Below are 20,846 nucleotides of genomic sequence, written 5' to 3'. Positions count from 1 at the left end.
ATACATGAAATGTATAATTTTTGTTATATTTTTTTAAATTATAAAAATCATTTATACTAAATTATAATGTTATTTTTTAAAATAATTAACACATGTTTCGATTAAAAATTGTAATTTTAAGTTTAAAACTCATACAAACTAATGTAGCTCCATGTAGAACTTGTAGGCCTTGAATTTTATCACCAATTGAGTCTTTTGCTTCTTAAAGATCAATGATAACGGGATGGAGAATGAAGAAAGGTGATTGGAGAAGCTACTCTAAAAAGAAGACAAGTGAATAACAAGTTCACCACCTTAAAAAACTATGAATAAGAACGGAAAAGATGAATGGAGGAAAAGAGAGAAGAGATGGAGAATGAATTAAAATCTAATTTCTCACATGATCAAAGTTAAAAAAATGCACACATTTTTTTATCATATTATTTAATAAATAATTCAAAATTCTAATTAAAAATAATAAACTTTAAATTTCTCTTTATATAAAAGTTAGAATAATTATCTTAAACAACAAGGTTCTTGAGTCACTATTATTCAACAAGAACATTTTTAGTTATTTTTGTTTTACAAGAGTATTTTTAGGGTTTTTTTCAAACCTCTTATTTTTTTCAACCTATCATTTATAGCATATTAAGTTTTATTTCAATATTTTTTAAAATGAAATTATCATTGAATAAAAATAAAATTGTATCACAATATGAATATAATTATTTATTATAAATCTATAATATAATTTATATGTTTAAAAAAATATTTGGTACACATTTTTTAAACATATTTATATATTTAAATATTTATTTTGTGTAATATACAAACTTAAATAATATACTAATCGTATTAATTTGTCAAAAAAGCTCATGTAGGGGAATAATAAGATATGGAAAATGTGACTCAAATATAAATTAACAGTTATCGTTATTATTTTATGGATTTTTTTTGAAATAAATTCTATTGATAATTTTCATTTTAAATTAAATAAAAAGGATCCAGATTCTAGAAGCGAGTGAGTACGACCATTAAATAATTAAATTAAGTTAAAAATTCTTCAGAAAGTAAGAAACAGGAATTTACGAACATACCCCTACGAGGTCCAAAATATATCCACACCAACTTCGCGTGGCGCGTCGCTCATAGTCTCGTGGCATCTTGGTAAAATCCCAAACCCTCACAAGGCCAAAACAGTCATCCTACTCACCCACAGCCACGTGGCAAGAATTTCCCGAAACACATTGCACAGGTCCTGGCGCTCCAAAGGAACCCGCCTCATCTACGAAACACACACACAGAGGAAACACAAGCGAATCGAGGGGTCACACGAGAGCCAATGCTTTCTCAGCACACGGATCGCTGACGTGGCGCGAGATCGTCGAAATCCCGCGTAAACCCGAAACTTCAATTTTTTCGCGAAGCGATTTTTTGTTTGCGTTTTCTCTACACTGCCCTTCCCGCAACCCCTTCTTATCCCCTCGCTCGCGCGCTCAAACCTCACAACACAACGCAACACAACGCGCACTCTCTCTTTTCTCTCTTAACACAAAAACCCTATCGTTCTTCGCGGTTTCGCCGATTCTCGCCATGCCGAAAGCCAAATCCGACGCCAAAGCCGCCGATAGCCGGTACCGTGTTTCCATCTCTCCTCGAAATCACCTATTTAAATATTAATATATATTTTTTAGATCTGGTTTTTCCGATCTGTCATTCGTCGTTTTGTGTTCTGCGTTTTTGTTTTTTGGTTGTCGCTTAACGTTTTTTTTTTTTTTTTGCGATGTGTCGTTTAGGTTGAAGCGCAAGGGCGCTGGTGCTGGAAGGAAGCAATCGAAGAAAGCTGCTAAGGATCCTAACAAGCCAAAGAGACCTCCAAGCGCTTTCTTCGTTTTCATGTACGGATTTTCGTTTGCTTTTGATACCGAATCTGTTTTCGTTTCGTTTCGTTTTGATTTTTTTTTTTGTGTTCTGGCGATTGAAGTTTTTGTGATTGTTTTTTTAGGTCCGAGTTCAGAGAGCAGTTTAAGAAGGAGCATCCTAACAACAAATCCGTCGCTGTTGTGAGTGATTTCGCCTTACTTTCACTGTTCGCGTGAAAATTTGACGCTATTTTTTTGTTCTTAATAGAATTTCACTGTGAACATATTTTAGGTCGGTAAAGCTGGTGGTGACAAATGGAAATCGCTGTCTGATGCTGTGAGTATTAAGATTTTGAGAATTCTTTTTCATTATTAGTTTTTGCGTATGGTTCTATATGATTTAATTTATTGACCATATCTACTTTTTTGTAACCTAGTTTGCGTTCATTTAATGTTTCAGGAAAAGGCCCCCTTCGTTGCCACGGCCGAAAAGAAGAAACAAGAGTATGAGAAAACTATTTTGGCTTACAATAAGAAATTGGTGAATACTTTTTACCCTATACTACTTACTCTTATTTTATAGTATAATGTAATGTAATGCAATAATTGATTGAGCTTGTTATTTTGATGTGTTAGGAGGGGAAGAATTCAGAGGAAGACGAGTCTGACAAGTCAAAGTCTGAAGTCAATGACGATGAGGAAGATGAGGTAGATGGAGATTAACCTGTTGTTATGATTTGTGTCTTGTTTAACTAGTTTGTTCCTTTGTATAACTAATTGTATAATTAATGTGTTGTTTGCTGTTTATTCTGTAGGAGGAGGAGGATGATGATGACGACGAGTGAAGATGGTGATACAAGATGAAGCGTAGGAGGATGTGGGAAAAGAAAATTGTTTTGCATAGTAGTTGTTGGGTTTAGAATTTCATAGGATGGTTCCCAACCCACATCCCTTTATGATAATTAGTTTCTGAATTTTTATTTTGTCCTCCCTTACTAGGGTTAGATTAGCGCACAATCGTAATTAGGGTTCAGTATCATGATCATGTACTTAAAAGTCAATGCTATGATACGTTTCAATTCTATTCTCGAAGAAATTCCACAGCCTCTTTCAACTTTATTATTTTGTTTGTTTGATGTCGTTACATGTTTTTACGTGGCATCGTTTCTTGGTTCTGCGACAGCGAAGAATCTAAACTTCTGTTGACTTTTTAAAATGTGGAAGCGTTTGAACTTTTTGTTGAACTCACGCAATGTTACCAATGTCCCCACCTTGTGGGATTCGCGCGTGCACTGAGTAAATTGTCTATTGCAATTTGATTCGAGTGTTTTGTCCTTAAGAAATTTCATTGGTGTTTTAACTTTGAACAATGTGTATGGTCAACTGTTCTATCGTCATTCTTCTTTGGTTTTTTTATTTACGAGCATCGTGCAGTGTAAGCGTAAAGTAAGTGGTTGATTATGCTAATATATCTGTCAGGGGGCTTGTGTATCTTGAACTCCGAATGAAGATGTAGTCGATTCCTCATGCTTTCGTTAGTCATTTTGAACTTGTCTTTTGCGGCTCATTTTATATTTTGATTGATGATTACGGTGGAAATGGTTGATTAATGTTTATACTTGACCCCTTCTGTAGTAGTGCTTTTCACTTCATTCTCGGTAGAATTATGTAATTGGCAAAAAAGGGAAGACATTGTTCTTAATTTACTTTCATTCAATATCAACCCAAAAACTGAGATGAGAATCCAGTCACAAAATAAAGAAGCATAAGTACAAGAGGGGTAAAAGGGGGGCTTTGTAATTTTTGGTGTAATCCATGAGGTTGGTGCTTCTTAATTTCGCCTTTCCTGTTCTGCAGTCCACAGCACTTGGTTTGCCAATGTTGAAAATGATTTTGCTTTATCTTGCATTTCTGTGGTTCGAAGGTTGATACCCTGCCAAATCCGAAGAATGATGTGTAGGTAAACAAACAATATACCAACTCAAACTCTAGTGTTTTATCAATAAGGATACCTGCAGTTTTTTCATGTTCTCCTGTAGCTTGCTTTCTGCCAATTTAGCGACGCTTGTTTCCTGCATTCACGATTGAAGGATGGTTTCACCACATTAAAAAACAAATAATGGATTCCAAAAAATGAATTAACAAAATGTCAAAATTTTAAATAATTGCAAAATTGTATCTAGTCTGCATTATTAGTTATTACTATTCTGTGGTATCGTTTTATTTTTATGGAAATTAAAAATTGATGTTCGAACAAATAAAATGATGAATGGGTGTTAGAATATCATTTTTTTAAAAGATCGTTACAGTGCTGCAATTGCTCTGTCAATTCTTATTTCCTGGCATTGAGTAGATGGCATGCTAATTGGAAAGTAACATCAGCGGATAATGAGTAGTAGATTCAAGATCCTAGATGAAAATCAATCTTAAATCTGAAATTATTTTTGACATAACTAATCCAAGTAAGAGAAGCCGGTTTTGGTCCTATGCAACATCTTTCACCTGTACACCAGCAAGGATAGTTCCATGCTTGTGAAATTTTATATAATGGAAAGCAAGTCAAGCATGATACTGAAAGCATAATTGGATATATACTTACATTGGAAGAAGAAAATCCATATTTCTTCTTAATTTGATCGACTGAACCAGCTTGCTCATCTTGTTGCTTTTCCTTGCTTGATGTTTTCTGGATGTTGCCCTTCATCTCTTTCAATCTACCTGTATATTGCACACGCTACTAATTTAGCTGGCAGCATTTAGGGAAAGCACTTTGATCATCTTCAGCCTATTCAGGTAGCATATAGGAGATCAAAGGTTCTTGAATGTTAAAATTTATAAAGCAGAGTTTCATGCTCCTATTTTCTCGTCAGTTGTAGTTCACTAAATTTTAAGAATGCAGTTTTATTTGCCAGAGTTACTTGGTTGTAGGAAGGTGGTGTTTGAAAAAAGGGAATCGAGAAAGGTAGCAGCATGAAGGATTTTTTTATGAATTTTTCTTTGTCTTGATTTTTATGCACTGGGGTCCAACTTTGAAGTCCAGCCACAATCATGTTACCCTATTCCTTTATGCAAGGCAATAATAGGTGTCTGCTAGTGGGTTTGAATAGTTTGTAGGAGGTTATAGCTTCAAGCCTCAGCCAGCACTGCAATTTTTCCAAATTAAAAAAGTTTATTCCTTTTTGCAGGGAAAATGCAGTGTCCACATGCAGAAAAAGAACCAGAACAGTCTAGAAGAAGACAAGCTATGAGAAGTCTTGGACACTAAATGCAGGGTATTGCATTTTTCCATTATTCCAATATGAACATAGTGCTGTTGAGTAAGAGAATCTCATTACTGATAAGTATATTAAGCATTACCTGTAATGTTTATGCTAAATAGAGAGACGATTTTAGCCTATTTCCTTTTGTTACAAATGAAATGTTAAAATGAATGATCATATGAGCAAATATTATCTTATTTCATACTTCACCCCAATCCCAGTAGTTCAAGTTCCTATCTTTTAGCTTAACTATTGACCATGAGTAATTAATTCTCTTACAAAAGTAAAGTCACTAACCTTTTAGAACCTGAAACTTCCCAGTCAATTTCTTCTTATTAAGAGCTCCCAATATACTTTGATCTTTGCGTTTTTCTTCATGATCATCCAGGTCAATGTCATCTGTACAGGATGAGTAGAACACCACAAATTGATTGTCTCAAACTTAATTATCCATATGATAGAAAATGTAATATATGCAGATAGATACCCACTTAAGATATGAAAACCAGAAGAACTGTCTTAGGAAGCAGTCATATTATATAGCATTTGTGTTTTGTGGCAGAATCTGGCCACTGATAAAAAGACATCATATTCACTAGGGGAAGGGTGCCTCTCTAAATTTTTAAATAATAAAAAAACACAGTTAAATGCAATTAATTAAAAAAGGAAATAATAAAAAAAACTAACAATATAGAAGTAGTGGGAAGTTACTGTAAGGTAAAACTGTCTAATGAAATGTGGACACCAAATGGGGGGTATTCCCTTTATCATTAGTATAGATTAACTCAAATAGACAAATTTTATGTTTCTTACTTGAAGGCTATGTAATATTCAGTAGAAGACATCTAAGGCACTTTCTTACCTATGTTTAATTCAATCTCATCTTCATCAACAGTCAGATTATCATTATTATCAGCATCACATGGAAAATTTTCATTTGAGAAGATAGCTGAGAGTTCCAGGATGCTTTCTTTAGTATCTTCTGTTTCCAAAATGGGAGCATGCTTTTCTTTACTGCCAGTAAAATCTTTGATAACAGAGCTGAATATACCCTGAGAAGACAAAAAACAAGATCAAACACCTTTTGCCACAAAGATAACGGATATGTAATTTAAGAATTAAGAAGTTACTAAAAACTGCTATTTACCTTTTTCTTTTCCTTATGGATGACTGGGCTAGGGACAAGCTCTTCTTGTGACAGCTTCATTTCTTTCCTGTAGATGCAGCTAATAGAGTCCAAAAGCCTATAAGTCAAGCAAAATGTAAAAATGAGGCTACTTATCTTGAATATTACTACCACTTTTCATCTTGTGAGAAATATTATTCCAATATCTAAGTAGTTCTCAGTAGAGGAGCAAGAGACAGATAACAAGATTCACAATGGCAATCTCTAGGTGCATTATGTATATAGTTATATACCTGAAAATATTTCTTTGGACCAACAGGGAGACGACAAAAATTTCTTGGCCACCATTCACCTGCAAATGGAAGTTGAGCTTATTCAAAAATCAAATCAAATATCTAAAGAAATTTGTACAAGTGAAAAATATGTTCATACCAAAACAAGATCTCCTTTGGATGAACAGCATATCTGGCTGTAAGAAAATGACTTCAATTTTGGAGGAGAATAATTAAAACCTCTAATTGAAGTCTCCACAATCAGGTATAACTCTGGCAAAGACCTATCATTCAAAATATATGTCTATGTATTAAATTCTTATAACAAGAGAGAAAAAAAATGAAAGTACTTGACATGCAATTAACAAACTAGAAATCTGACTTTGATTGCCCTGCAAAACACATTCTTGGTTGACCTCATGCTATTTGTTGGACTACTTTCTTTTTCTCCAAGACAAATAGAAGTAACAAAAAACTTCAAATAAAATTTATGCATTTTGCTTGGTTGACTTGAAAAGCACACTGGGATTATGCCAGCAAATGGTGGGAGATTAGCATTATATTACAAACAATGATATAAAAATTTCCTCTTTTTTGTCACTGATACTATCCTCAAAAGTCAAAATCGGCATTGAGTCGTTATTTTAACAAATGATGTTAAGTCTTTTCATATGTTTCGCACCATCATATGTTCTCAAATAAAGTGCAGACTGAGAAAAACACCACCTTAATTCTACTTTTCCACTAGTGAAAATGAGTATAAGGCCAACATCAGAAGGACTGCAAAATGTTGATGCCCAGCAACACGTAGAGGAATGAAACTTTTTCTTGTATAGCACCTTTTTAACCCCCTAGAATAAATCATTGGAAGCATCAGCTGATTTTTTTGTTATTCATGACGCGTGATTATGGCTGTAAGGGATTCATGCATCACCTGAATCGCATGCACCAATGAATAGACATATAAAGCTTTCTCAGAACAAAGCAAAATGTACAGTTGCTTTGTTGTTGCATCCTCAATATGATTCCTTTCACTCAACTCTAATCCATCTTCTGTAATTGATCCATTGATCGGTTCACCTTGTCCATCTGTGTACCACAAAACCGCTGTTACCATTTTCAATAATTTCCTTCAACATCAATCAACAATAGTACTGAAATTTTGATCCTCAACAGAAGAATGAGTATTTGGATTGCTTATATCAGTTTTTTTTTGACAATTTGTTGTTGTGCTAACTATGCAAACTCTTACCCAAAACCTGCATAAATAGAGCTTTAGAGGGCTTCTTAGGATGAATAGTTCCCGTGCCCAGTGTGTTTCCAGTTTCTTTATCTAGTGCAAGAACAGATGAATCTTTTGTTCCAACTGCTAAAATGTTTGTTCCAAAACCATGTAAACTGCTGGTTAGGAACTGCAGAGAAATGATACCAGCAGAAATTTCACTTGCAATATGTTTCTGGTATAACAAAGTTGGGCCATCTATGTTAAAAACTGAAACCTGCAACAGATTGGATTAATATTTAATATACATTACTGCAGAAAATTATTTAGCAAAGACAATAAACAACCATAACCTCAAAGCACAAGGAACACAAAAATATCTAGTTCCACTCAATATCTGATAATCATTCATCAGAGCTGAAGTAACAACACATTTAGAAAATACCACCCAAGCATATGATCAGGGATAGAACGTAACTCTCAGACTTTCGGAAATCTATTAGAAAGTTGCTCAAAGTAGAAACAAAATATGCTTTTTTATTATGCTAAATGATCCTCATTATTTGTAAATGTGTTTCATGGAAGTTCTGTAACTCAAATGATCCATGGTGTTTATAGGCGGCCCCTCCTAGCTGCATTAGTGCCCGAGGGATTAGTCTGGCAATGATGATTGTGGAATACCCTTGCTGGAGTCCAATATATTCTTCTACTGGCCTATAAATAGATGACTTCTATTTCTTTCAATCTAACTTCAAAGCTGGAATTTGTACCTCAAATACAATTCTTTGAATACTTGGAATAGCAATCTAAAAACACATTTCTAAATTTTTTAGAAAAAGCTAGAAAATCATCTCACATGTCCCTGATCAGAACCAACAGCAAGATGCATTGAGCTGGGATCTATGTTCAAAGAAAGAATGGCACCATTACTCTTTACACGTTTCACACTTTGGATTATATGATCAGTCCCTTTCTTTGTACCTCCTGTAAAAAAGGAATGGAAAAGGGAAGTATTGACTAAAATATGAATCATACTAGCCTTTTGATAACCAAGCAAAAGTTATGCAACATACCAGTAAGAGACAAGAAGCTGTTGGTGGCATATGGTTCAGGTTTGAATCTAAAGATGCAAACCTGTAAATCATGTTTATGTCAGACATACTATAAATATTAAAGGAGAGAGGGAAATAAGGAAATTATCATGTTTTACCAAATTCGAAATTGAGAAACCTCACCATTCCACACTGGTCACCAGAAACAAGAAGCAGAGAGTTGCTATTGAAGTATAATGCCGTCAAGGGTATACCACTTAATGAACAGTCATTTTCGCTCTGCAATGAGATGAAGGGAACAGATAATAAAATTTACATGAAGAGAAAATAAATGCTAAGTAAATTTTTTAAATACATGGAAAACAAAATAAATGAATTTAGTTCACCTAGAGCTTGCTTGAGCTTAAAGTTAATAATGTTTTGATGTCTAACATACTTGGTTACACAATATGTATGTAGTTATAGGGACTTCTAAGCACATTTAAAAATTTATTTATTAATCCAATACTTGCTTGAATGACACTTCAATGCAAAACATTGCCATGATTAGCCAATACAAATCAATTACCAAGACAAATAAGTAGACTGATGCTTTACATTTATGAAAGCAGATTCCTTTTGGAAAGTGTGAAATATATTCTAAAAGAAGACATTTATGAAGCAGTTTTTTGTACAAACTGATTGTTTCTTTCCACTCAATGTAGAGAATTTGAGAGCACAAAATGTGACTGATAAAAGTATTACCTGCTGTTTCAATTGCAAAATTGGAGTGAAAATGGGGCATGAAGCATCCCAGAAGGTTATGGTTCCATTGCTGTGACCAGTTATGTACAAGTTTTGAACATTAGAAAATCCAGTAAATTTTGCAGAACTGAGGCTAATCCCATCTTTTTGGTTTGTTTCAACTGGAACAAACAGTGGACAGTTTTTTATCAGCTGTCTGTAATACTGTGACAAAGAAAGACAAGGACCAAATCAACACATTTATGAAAAGGTGGATTGCAAACAGAATGAACATGGTAGAGTAAAATTACAGTTTCATGACCCTATTACCTCATCTTCAGAAGTTAACATGTTGGGATTGTTGGAGATGAATTTTGCTGTTGTGATGCTTGATTCTGCCAGTGGTAACTTCACAATTACTTCTTTTGGAAGTGAAGGTGTGGACTTAGATTGGCATTGTATCAGATACCTTTCAATCAAACTATCGTCATACAGATATAGATGGCCTGACTTCCCAAGCAAAATGAAAGAATCTTGTTTATTCTTGCTTTGCTCAGTTGAAGTTGATATTATCTCCATGTCAATACAACATTCAGACAAATGAAGTCCAAGCTTAATTGTGCGAGCTTCTGTTTGTTCATTCAACAACACTACCTGCTTTGTATAATCTCATAAGGTTCATAAGCTAGCATGATCTAACTGCAATCAACATCTAAAGGACAAGGCAAATTGCTTTGACATCTCATTTAGCAAAATGAGAGAACTTTATAGTGACAAATAGTACGTGTTAAACTAGCAAACTATACCTAGCTCAAACTCTATAAACATAGGACACAGTATGCTTTCTGAAAATCCCAAGTTCATGTAGGTGGTGATAGTGAATTTGAATTCTGGCTTTATGCTTTTAGAAAAGGTCAAAAGGGCTAACACTTCGGAATATCTCATTATAAATATAATGTTCAAATAGTTTGTCCTAGAACAAGATATTTTGTTAAATGATTTGAGCAAAGCATTCAAATACCTGCAGCAAGTTTGAAGTTGCAAAGTCAGAAGCTCCCATAACATATAATCGACTAGCTTTTCCTCCAGCATAAACCCATTTTATTGATCCTATGGAAATTTTGTCTGACTTGTATCCTAAGTTAAGTTTGAGCAAAGGAGTGTTTTGATTACTAGATTTAGATGCTGAACCATTTCCTATATTTAGAGAAGGGATGCTCCAAATAAAGAGCTCTCCATTGTTGTACCCTACAACCACTTTACTTCCGAAAGGACACACCCAACATGCAGAAGTCACTTTTTTTGTTTCAGTATGCAGTGGCTGCAACATATTTCCACCAGTTCTGAAAATAGATCTACTTTCTCGAATATCCCATAATATCATTTGGCCATTTCTAAAGACTATGAGAACCCTGCAGTGCAACACATAAGATAAAGAGTTTGAGTTTACAAATAAATGATGGTGTAAAAAATAGGAACCAAATTATTTATATAAAAACATCCTAAAGGATGGCTGTGTTCGTGGAGATAACCTCTTGCTATCAGCTGCTGGTTGAGGCAGTATATGCGTCACAGCAGTATCATCAGATGCTTCAGAGTTCCCTAAACAAAGATGATAAAAGAACTTACATTGACAGCCAGGTACTTTAAGAGAAAAATTGGGGACTGGGGAGGTGTGTGTGTTGAAATCTTAAGGACAATCATAACAATTAGCTTGCATACATATAATGCTATAATGCAATCGACAAACAAATGATAATTTACACTTCTTGTGCGGTTTCTATTTTGAGTAATGAGATACAAATTCAAAATATCCATCATATGTTACAAATACATGCCTATATAAAAGAAAACATTTGTATGTTACTGTTGAGTGCTGTAATCGTTCCTCCTGTTGGATCCACACACGCCAAACAGAACCAAGTCAATGAAAATGTATAAAATTTCATAAAGATCACGAGAATTAATATGCCTCAGGTAATCCTTAACAATGAAATTTTCCTTATTGTAGAACCAAAGACATGAAAAGAGGACATTGTTCATCCTACACAGTGCTGACATGTTTTACTTTTGCTACAGAAGTACTGATCAATGATCATATTAAGTATCAGCATAACATAGAATCATCCCTGTGTACTATTTTTTTCAAGTCCAAATTTGGGTTTAAAGTTTTACATGTAACATGTGAAAGAAAAAGAATATATCTCACCATGGGAAGCTGAGAGAGGTATGGTGTATTTCATCTGAGCCAAATGCCATGATGGTTCTTGATCAAGCTTAAAAACTGAAATATTACCATTTGAATGTCCAATGTACCTGCCAACACAGTTACATGCTCATAAGTCATAAGTTACGGAGCTTTACTTCATAGCTTGTTCTGAATTTGACTTACTACTTACATATAGAGGCTATGCTGAATGACTGTAAAGGAAGTGATTTCATCTTTAGCTATGTACACATCAGACAACAGTTTCTTCTCTATGTCCCAAACCTAAATGTGAAATTTCTTTAGGACAATCAATTATCTGAATAAACTGATCTTAAACATGACAATAAAATCATATTGACACATTACACAGAAAAAAAAAGAACATAACATAAAACAAAATAATTGAGATTGAAATATTACAATAAATGAGAGCAAGTCCATAACTTGCCTCAATATGGTTATTTGAAGTGACATTTATAAGGACGCCTTGGTTCTGGATGAACTGCGTTCATTAAATATCTTATCATTGTTAGTACACAGGCATACTTGGTATTCCTAAACAAAGGAACATTTTTCACAACAGCAAGAGGCTAATTGTCTCTTTTTCACGGATAAGGCAGTTAACCTGTAGAAACTTGCTAGGCAGTGGCTCACTAGATTCAAGCATGGCTTGAGCATTATCTTTTCCATAGAGTTTAATCTGGCCATCCCTTTTTTAAAAAACTCAACAAAATCAGTTTCAAGAATGAAAAGCTCATTTCTCTGCCATTTAGATGTCACAAAGGAAGGAGTGCAACACAAAATTGATTAGAAAGTACAACAACTATGAGAGTATATATATTCATGATATGCACTATAATGACATCTTATGTTGACTCATTTAACAGTTTGACACAGTGTAGTTAATAAAAAAACTCAAGAAATGGCAACGGCAAGGGGAACATACTTGGTAGCAAGAGCCAGTATCCTCAGAGTGGTGTCATAGGCGAACTTGGCACCACCAGATGGCACTCCATGATGAAACACCAACCGTGGATCTACATCACTAGCTTTTAATCCATCTGATGAGTTTCCACTAGTCTGCATGAAAATTCACAAATTCAATGTTTTTATTTTAATGCTGCCTGCCAAGGCAGTGCCTGTTTTTTCATATTTTGTAAATGAGTGACGTTATTTGCATATTATTTTGTTATAGTAAGATAGTAAAAGCAGCTAAGAATTTGAAGTATTTTATTTGTTCGTGTCATCTTCGTAAATATACCATGCAAATTTATTCACTTTCTGGTTTCTACGTATTTGAAATTCAGACTCAAACTAAGAAGAGAGAACACCCACTTCTTCCATTTACACGTCTAAGTAACAATACCTTAAAACCTTTTTTTTTTAGGATAAAAAACTAGTTACTTTAGAACATGTTTCAACTCTGATTCTGTTTAGTTTCGGTCGTTTACATAAAACATTCACATAGCAAATTAGCAACCATGAGTGATCTCCCTTAAAAAAAAAAAAAAACCGTGAGTGATCTCAACTTGTACGATTCCTCCGAAATCAGCGACATCTCTTTACAATGAACAGTTAAAATACTAAAATCAAATGTATTCATTGTTAATTTAATTTAAAGCATATGTAAATGTTAACTTAAAAATTCAAAGGGCTATTAACATTCGAGACACTTTCCTATTTTGGGTAACTTGTGAAATACTCCGTATTTACTAATTTAAAAGATTATTAATCTTAATTGAAAATTTTGACTAATTACTTTTAATAAGATTTTTTTAATAATGTTTTTCTATAGATAAAATTCAAAATTGAAAACTTATTTAAAAAATTTAAGTCTAATTCTACTCGAACTAATTACTTTGTTTTCAGACACTTTCCTATTTGCAACAGTTCACTGACTTTGATGAGTTTAATTCAGCAGAAGACAATGCATATTTTTTACCCTTTGCAAAAACGTGTACCCTACTACCCTCTAGGCTTTGGATTCTAGTGGCAGTCGCAGTGGGTTAACTGATTTTAACCAACATTAACGCATTCAAACATGGACCAACTCACTAATATATCACCGACCATAAACATCCATTGCTTTAAAACTAGATAAGGTATCTTTCTTTTTAATTGGTTCCCCCCTATCTCGGGTCAGCATTAAATACTCATTTCACTTTTCTGTAAGATATATCCATTTTTTATTTATGAAAAAGCAAAAATCCTCATTTCCCTGCTTGCGAAAATTAGCAAGTAAAATTTGCGCTTGAATTAATTTGATTTAAAACGAATATTTTTATAATTTTTAGTGAGGTTTTTTCTTTAAAAAAATTATATTTTATAAATAGTCTCAACATAACTTATTACCAAGTATTTCTTTAATCAGGTGCATCCCCTTCCCTGTACAAGAACACATGATTAAAGAAATACTTTCGAATTGAAACTTAATTTGTAAGTTATCATATTTCATTATCATATAATAAATAAATAAATAAGATTTAGGTCCTAAAAAAATTATTGAATTTTAAATGAACTTACTATTTTAAAATATACCGTACAAAAACGATTTATACCTAATTAACGTTTGTTGCCATAATATCGTTTAGTTTTTGGTTATAAAAACTAAAAATTGAATACCATTTAATTTATGAATTCAATGGCTGTGCACTCTTAATCAATTATAAATCACAATATAAATTTTAAGATAATTATTATAAAAGTAAGTAATTTATCGTATATTTAGACCGTATAAAAATATTGGTGCATAAGTGGTTTTCTCTTATTTCAAACAATATGCAAGTATGAAAAAAGTATTGAAATGCACAACTGAAGAACTCAACCGACCAAAAACGTTGGCATGTTTTCTTTAAGATTCTGCACCATAAAAGAATATCCAGATTCTTTGAAAACCAGAACTGGAATATCGTAAAAAGTAAATTAAATTGGACAAAAAAATAAATGCGCACATAATAAAAAAGAAGCAATAAGAAATGATGTAAATATTTGATAAACCCAGTTTTAGTATCCAATATGCTCATCATATCCGTTACATCATTCTTAAACGTTGAGCTATAGAATTTTAATAAGTAAAATTAACGTTAGAGTATGGATAAAAAAGAAATCAAGCAGCGACATCCAAACAAGGTCTATAAAATATTACTTATGACAATCATAGGATCCACGAATTTGTCTTTTAAATTGTATTGCTACGATCGAAGCCTTTTTTTAATTTATTTAAAATTTTCAAAATCAGAACCGAATATCGAAGTCCAGAATCAAAAGAAAGAAAATGAAAATCTAGACTGGAAAGAGAATTGATGACAAAAGATGATGGTTTGAAACTTTGAGTGAAGACTTAATTTAAATTGGTAGAAAGAACTGATGGGTGTTTCAGTTTTAAGCAATTAATGAAGCAGAGTAAGTAATGATGATGATGGCATGGAAGCAATGAGGGAAGAGAAGAATTCTGATTAGCAAAAAAAAGAAAAAGAAAAAAGAGAAGAGAGAAGAGAATGTTGGGGTACCTTCTTTATGGAAGCTTTCTCCACGAGTTTCTTCACAAACATTTCTTGTTTTGGAGGATCTGAGACTCAGAATCAGAGATTCAATTGCTGAAATCAAACAGAGAGATGAAGAGAGAAGAGAGAAAACTGGGGAACGAATGTTGTTTGCTTTGAGTTTGTGATAACTGATGTTTTCAGAAAGAGTTGCTAATTACTTTAGTTTCTTGCAGTTTCTTACTTTGTTCTGTATCTGATGATGGTTCGGTAGTGAGAAGAGACAACCAAGAAAGTGTCTTTTATAAGGGGAAAAAAATCAAAGGTAAGCTGTGTGTATTTAATAATACTTTTTTTAAAGTATGAGATCTCAAATCTTAATCTCTCTTCTTCTTTTTTTTCCCTTCAAATATTGAATGCAATTTTTTTTTATGTATCATAAATATAAATTAACATCAAATGATATATATTGTTATGTTATTAAAATAATTTAATTATAATTATAATAGCATATAATTTAGAGTAAATTTTTTTTCTATCATATGGTTAAAAAAAACCTTTTATATTATGTAGTAATATATTGTTAAATGATAATAGATTTAATTTAATAAATAATATTTATGGATTAAAATCATATTTAATTAAAACCTCTTTCTTCTTCTGTTATATCATTAAAGAAATTGAAAAACTTAAGAAACCTGTAGTCGATAAGATTTGTCCAATAGACAACTGTTTGACCAGAATCTCAATTTGTCTTGCTTTTGTGATCAACAAAAGAACAAACATAAAAGATTTTTTTTTACTGCAACATTATAGATCATCTTTTTACTGCAAAAGAACCTGTAGTTGATAATTATTTTTTTTACTGCAACATTTAATGCTAGCCACTTCTTTGGACAAGGTGGATAGTAACACGTGTCAGGAGTGAATTGCAGTGTAAGACCCTACTCATGGGCCCTGATATAATTGAAAGATACGTGGCACCACAAAAAGGAGTTTGCTTCATGGGCTTGAATTTTCTTTACCCTCCCTACTTTAATTTGTAGAAACTTTACTTTAATTTGTAGAAACTTTATTTTCTTTAAATTACTTCTTCATTTTAAATAAATATGACGTATCAATCACTTCATTTATATAACCTAAGAAACAAACAAAAATCACTTTATTGATTAGCAGAATTTAAGGAAAATATAAATTCGATGTAATACAGTTTTATATAATTATTTAATCATAATTTATTGTGTAGGATAAATTTATTAATTTTTAAAATAATTATTTTAAATAATTTAAATAATAACATATAATTAGATGATAATACAAAACAATTTTACATCAGTATATAAACATTAAACTTTATACTTTATATAAAAAAACACATATCATGACCCAAAAAGCATCCCTGTTGTCTACCGTGGTGCATGTTTTCAGTCGGCAAATACATATGTCTTGAGTAATGATATTTTTTTCTCGTTCTTTTTACCATAAAAGGTGGGTAATGTGAAAAAAAGGTTAAATAATTCAATAGGTAATTCAATACGCAGTAAATAAAATTTTAATTGAAACTGAATTAATTAAGATAAAATTTATTCTTTTGAAAAAGTTTAAACAAAAGGAAATAGTATACTTAGCAGAAAAGAAGGTGACATTAACAATTCCCTACATTGGTTTCACCATGTGGGAACCTTTTTGGGTTTATGGCCCAATAAAAAAGAGTTGAGTTTTAGCTACATTGGTACAGTTAAGTCAATCAGCCGTGGACCGAAAAATCCAATTAGTTAAGTTTTTGTTTGGGATGATTGTCAGTTTGTAATTTATGATTTTGAAATACTATTTTAAAACCAAAACTTGTGGTAAAATTGGAGTTGAGTTGGTTTTTTTAATTGTTTTCAGAACAATTTTACTCTTGTTGGTAAAATAATAAAAATTGGTTTATGGAGTTTTGTTGTGAAATTACTCTAAATCTCAGTTCCCCTTACATTGTTATCTCTCTCTCTCTCGATGACTCGCTCTCTAGACGTGGCTTTATCTCTCATATGCTCTCCCTCTCATCCGATGGTCATATGATGGTGATATATTATGTTTATTTTTTAAATTAATAAAAAATGAGAATGTTTTTGTCACATGCTTGAAAGACTATGTTGTCCCTACTTAAAGTCATTAACAAAAATCCAAAACGCATCACCATCCTTATCCAAACACCTTATGACCCATCAAAACACAACCACAATAGCGACGACCCACTACCTCCGACTTGAAGTCGCAAGCTTCTTTAGCGAAACCCCTTACCACCAAACCCCGATGCACAAAACCCCTTTGCCATTGTTGTGCGTGCGCACAACCAACCCATCCATCATTGTGGGCACAAACTTCAAATAGGGTGACTTTTGGGTCGAAGATGGTGATGACTCTACAATGGGTTGGTGCGTCGGTGCTAATGGTGGCGTTAATGATAGATCTGGCCACACCCTCGTATATGAAATCATCGCCCTAGTGCTTCCTAAATCGACGCAAATACAACTCCAAGGGTGCATGTGATTCGCTAAAAAATAAGGCACTGGACAACACAAAGATATTTGTCTAACGTTTGATTTAAAAAATGACTTAGGAATAAATGAAAATAAAGAATGATGAATTAGACAAATATCCAAAAACTTGTAACTCACTAAATCTCAGTATAATTTTTTGTTCGGTGTCTAACAAAAGTAAAAATACAATTTTATTCCTATTTTTTGACTTTTCATTATCCCACACATTTTATCTTTTTTCATATGCGTCTCCTTCTCTAAACCTCCCTCTCCGAATGTTGTATCTTAGTCGTCGGTTAGGGTCGCCTTGGCTGCCGATGTGGGTACCTTGGCAGCGGGCGAGGGTCGTATGGACTGTTGCTATTCCTTTTTTGCTAATTATTTCTTTTTTTATTGTTAACTTATTCAAATATTCCCATTGTCATCTTCCTCCATCTCACTATGTTGTTTTTTCTTCTTTTGGCCAACTCTGGCGAGGCCGCATCGCGCCACCGTGTTGTTGCTGGCATCGCCTTGATCCTATGGTGGCCTCACGCTGCCAGGCCCTGCATCCGGTGTCGTTAGGGGTCGTGCTTCCTCCGTGGAGGTGCCTCTCCTTTTTTGCATCGTCAAAGTACTGTTAATGCACCTAGGGTTTTATAATAAAATTTATATTATTTTATTTAGTATATAAGCACATCAAATAAGATACAATACAAAATTACTTGTACTGTGCATCGACCACCAAATAACACACGATACAAAAAGTTGTCTTGTGACTTAGTTACTTGTCCAATGGTGTTTTATTTGTCCTGTCTTTTTAACAAATCAAACGCACCCCCAAAAAAAAATATTAAGACAACTTCTTATTTATTTATTTATTTTTTATTTTTGATCATTCATTCATAGTAAACCAATGCAGACACTTTTACGGGGCACAAACAACATTTCAATTATATTTACAATGGGCCAAATGGTAACTTCAATTTCCGAAATTAAATTAATAAAACATAAAATAATATTTTAATATAAACAAAACACTTTGTCAACTTTTTTTCTTCTTCACCATGGTGGACCATTTAAATGCTTCTTCACCGTAGAAGCGCCCAGAATAGAGTTAGGATGTTACGGTCTCGAGTTTTGTGGAAATCCAATAAACAAAATTGCATTTTTGTTGAGTCCATTGCCACCCTCCACCCCTTTCCGCTCTTCCTTCTTCCTCCCTTAACTCACACATCCCGCACCCATCACCAACAAAAGGGAAAGTTAGGGTTGGGGTTGGGGTTGTGGCTGAACATGGAAAAGGGAGGGGAGGGGTGTGGGGAAATGAAACTAAGGGTAACCAAGTAATTGCAAACGTTTGGTAGTGTCAATAAAATGTTTTTGGTAGTGGCAATAGTAATCCCTTATACAAGTATACAGCGGATTTTGGATCATTAATGTGGTCCAATATAATGGACTTAAATTGGATTGGTTGAGGACAAATATGATAGGTTTTGGCAAGTTGGATTTTTTGCTTAGGCTTATTATATCTTGTATACTACTACAATTTTATTAAGAATACTAGATTTGAATTAAATTTTGTGCATGACTAAATTTTTGTAGACTATTTTTTTATATCAAGAATACTAGATTTTGATCCCGCGGTGCATGGAGGAACAAAGTGTGTGAGCTTAAAAATTAATTTTGTATTTTTATTTGGAATTTTGTTTACATCTTAAAAATTGTAAGATTGTTAAAAAATATTGAAAATGAGCAATTAAGGAACATTCATCCGGAACATGTTTCATGTTGTGCAAAACTACAACATAATGAATATATCCCTATTTTATGGAGTAATTTATGCTTTTTATATCATATTGTGATCCGTGAAGAGTCTAACATTTAAATGTTTGTGTCATTCCTATATGAACAACTAAGTAATTTCCTCGCACTTGATTTATTTGCTTGATTTATGAAGGATTTAAGGCATCATCGAGTAAATTTGTGTAGCATTAAATGAAGTCATAGGATCGTATTAAAAAAAATGTCATAGGATCGTATTAAAAAAAATGTCATAGGAGCTTTAAGGTTAAAAAAGTAAATAAAAAAACCACTCTAAAGGAATGTCAAGAAGAAGACATTAAGCATGCATAGTTTGCCTTGAGATAATCTGATAACTAAACAAGTATGCTCATGGGAGCAGCAAGATACATCACCTCTTTGTATGACTTTATAAGATTTTGAGCATGCAACTGTTTGCATAGATATGAAACGATTATTAGAAACGAAATTGTGGTATCTAGAGATTTTTCAAACGGATATGCAAGCTAGAAATATGCTATTTGCTGCTATTCCATCTATTTATGCATTAAGTTTGAAGAAGATCTCAATCTATAATGAAGAAATGATAGTAGCTCGTTGTTTTATAGGCTTCATCATATTCATTCGGAAGAGTTTAGGTAAGACTTTCAAAGTGACTCTCGACGGGAGAATCCATGCTATTCAAGGAGAATCGCAGCAATTCCCCAATCCTAACGAAGATTATTGTCGAATCACATTTGCTAACATGCATTTGAATCCTACACCTCCCATTTTATGCGTGTGAGCAAAAATAACCGGTTCATCAGGAGTTCCTAGTTAGACATGGTCATTTTGAAAGTAATTTTAAATAGTTTTAGAACATTTGTTTCTATCCTGGTCATTCTGAAATGATCTTTCCACGAGCCAAAAGTTCACTTTCAAAATGGTCATTCCTAAATTGTTGTTCCACAATAGATGTCCCTCCCCACATTAGAAACCTGAAATTCATCCAAACTTGAAGATGAGGACATGCAAAGGAAGGAGGGGGAAGGTGGTGGCATGACATCTTGAGGAGGGTGGAGGATGAGGTTGCTGTAGTCGTGAAAGGGTGAAGGAGGTGGTGCAATGTGGAGGACAAGGTTGCTATTGTCGCGGATGAAGAAGATGCCGTTGCGATGGAGTATGCATGCTTGTGAGGGAAGTGCCATCATGGGTGTTAGGTCTGAGGGAGGTGTTAGAATATTTTAGCCTTTTCAAATATTTTTGGGAGATGCAAGGATTCAAATGCTTCAATTTTTTGGTTAAGGGAGTTGAGGCAATTCACCCTTTGGCCCATAGTTTAAACCAAATCTGGAATTTGGTCACTCCTTCTA

General features: G+C 33.4%; 2 protein-coding genes across 4 annotated transcripts; one reads left to right on the top strand and one right to left on the bottom strand.

Moving 5' to 3' along the window:
* The first annotated feature begins 1,451 nt into the window (after positions 1-1,451).
* Positions 1,452-2,960, top strand: LOC114368919 (HMG1/2-like protein). The gene is made up of 7 exons (XM_028326212.1): positions 1,452-1,613; positions 1,776-1,877; positions 1,985-2,042; positions 2,134-2,178; positions 2,302-2,382; positions 2,478-2,549; positions 2,657-2,960. The coding sequence occupies exons 1-7, from the start codon at positions 1,573-1,575 to the stop codon at positions 2,684-2,686; spliced, it is 429 nt and encodes a 142-aa protein (XP_028182013.1). The 5' UTR covers positions 1,452-1,572; the 3' UTR covers positions 2,687-2,960.
* A 569-nt stretch (positions 2,961-3,529) lies between these two features.
* On the bottom strand, positions 3,530-15,467 carry LOC114368917. Of its 3 annotated transcripts, XM_028326210.1 has the most exons (24): positions 15,215-15,466; positions 12,652-12,785; positions 12,331-12,415; positions 12,154-12,207; positions 11,896-11,987; positions 11,706-11,812; positions 11,029-11,098; positions 10,518-10,908; positions 9,827-10,150; positions 9,518-9,721; positions 8,957-9,052; positions 8,795-8,855; positions 8,578-8,705; positions 7,752-7,998; positions 7,434-7,588; positions 7,226-7,350; positions 6,660-6,783; positions 6,521-6,579; positions 6,249-6,345; positions 5,964-6,153; positions 5,399-5,500; positions 4,441-4,559; positions 3,854-3,913; positions 3,530-3,774 (listed from the first exon to the last, which is right to left on the bottom strand). In XM_028326210.1, the coding sequence occupies exons 1-24, from the start codon at positions 15,254-15,256 to the stop codon at positions 3,673-3,675; spliced, it is 3,168 nt and encodes a 1,055-aa protein (XP_028182011.1). In that variant the 5' UTR covers positions 15,257-15,466; the 3' UTR covers positions 3,530-3,672. The 3 variants fall into 3 exon arrangements, 2 of the variants coding, with proteins under 2 accessions (XP_028182011.1, XP_028182012.1); XR_003657447.1 differs by lacking the exons at positions 3,530-3,774; positions 3,854-3,913 and adding an exon at positions 4,897-4,984 and having other exon boundaries at positions 4,440-4,559; positions 15,215-15,467; XM_028326211.1 differs by lacking the exons at positions 12,154-12,207; positions 12,331-12,415; positions 15,215-15,466 and having other exon boundaries at positions 12,652-12,778.
* Between the last annotated feature and the right edge of the window lie 5,379 nt (positions 15,468-20,846).

Source organism: Glycine soja, chromosome 9 (genome assembly GCF_004193775.1).
Source record: "Glycine soja cultivar W05 chromosome 9, ASM419377v2, whole genome shotgun sequence".
NCBI classification, from domain to species: Eukaryota; Viridiplantae; Streptophyta; class Magnoliopsida; order Fabales; family Fabaceae; genus Glycine; species Glycine soja.
This window is presented reverse-complemented; position numbering and strand designations above follow the sequence as displayed.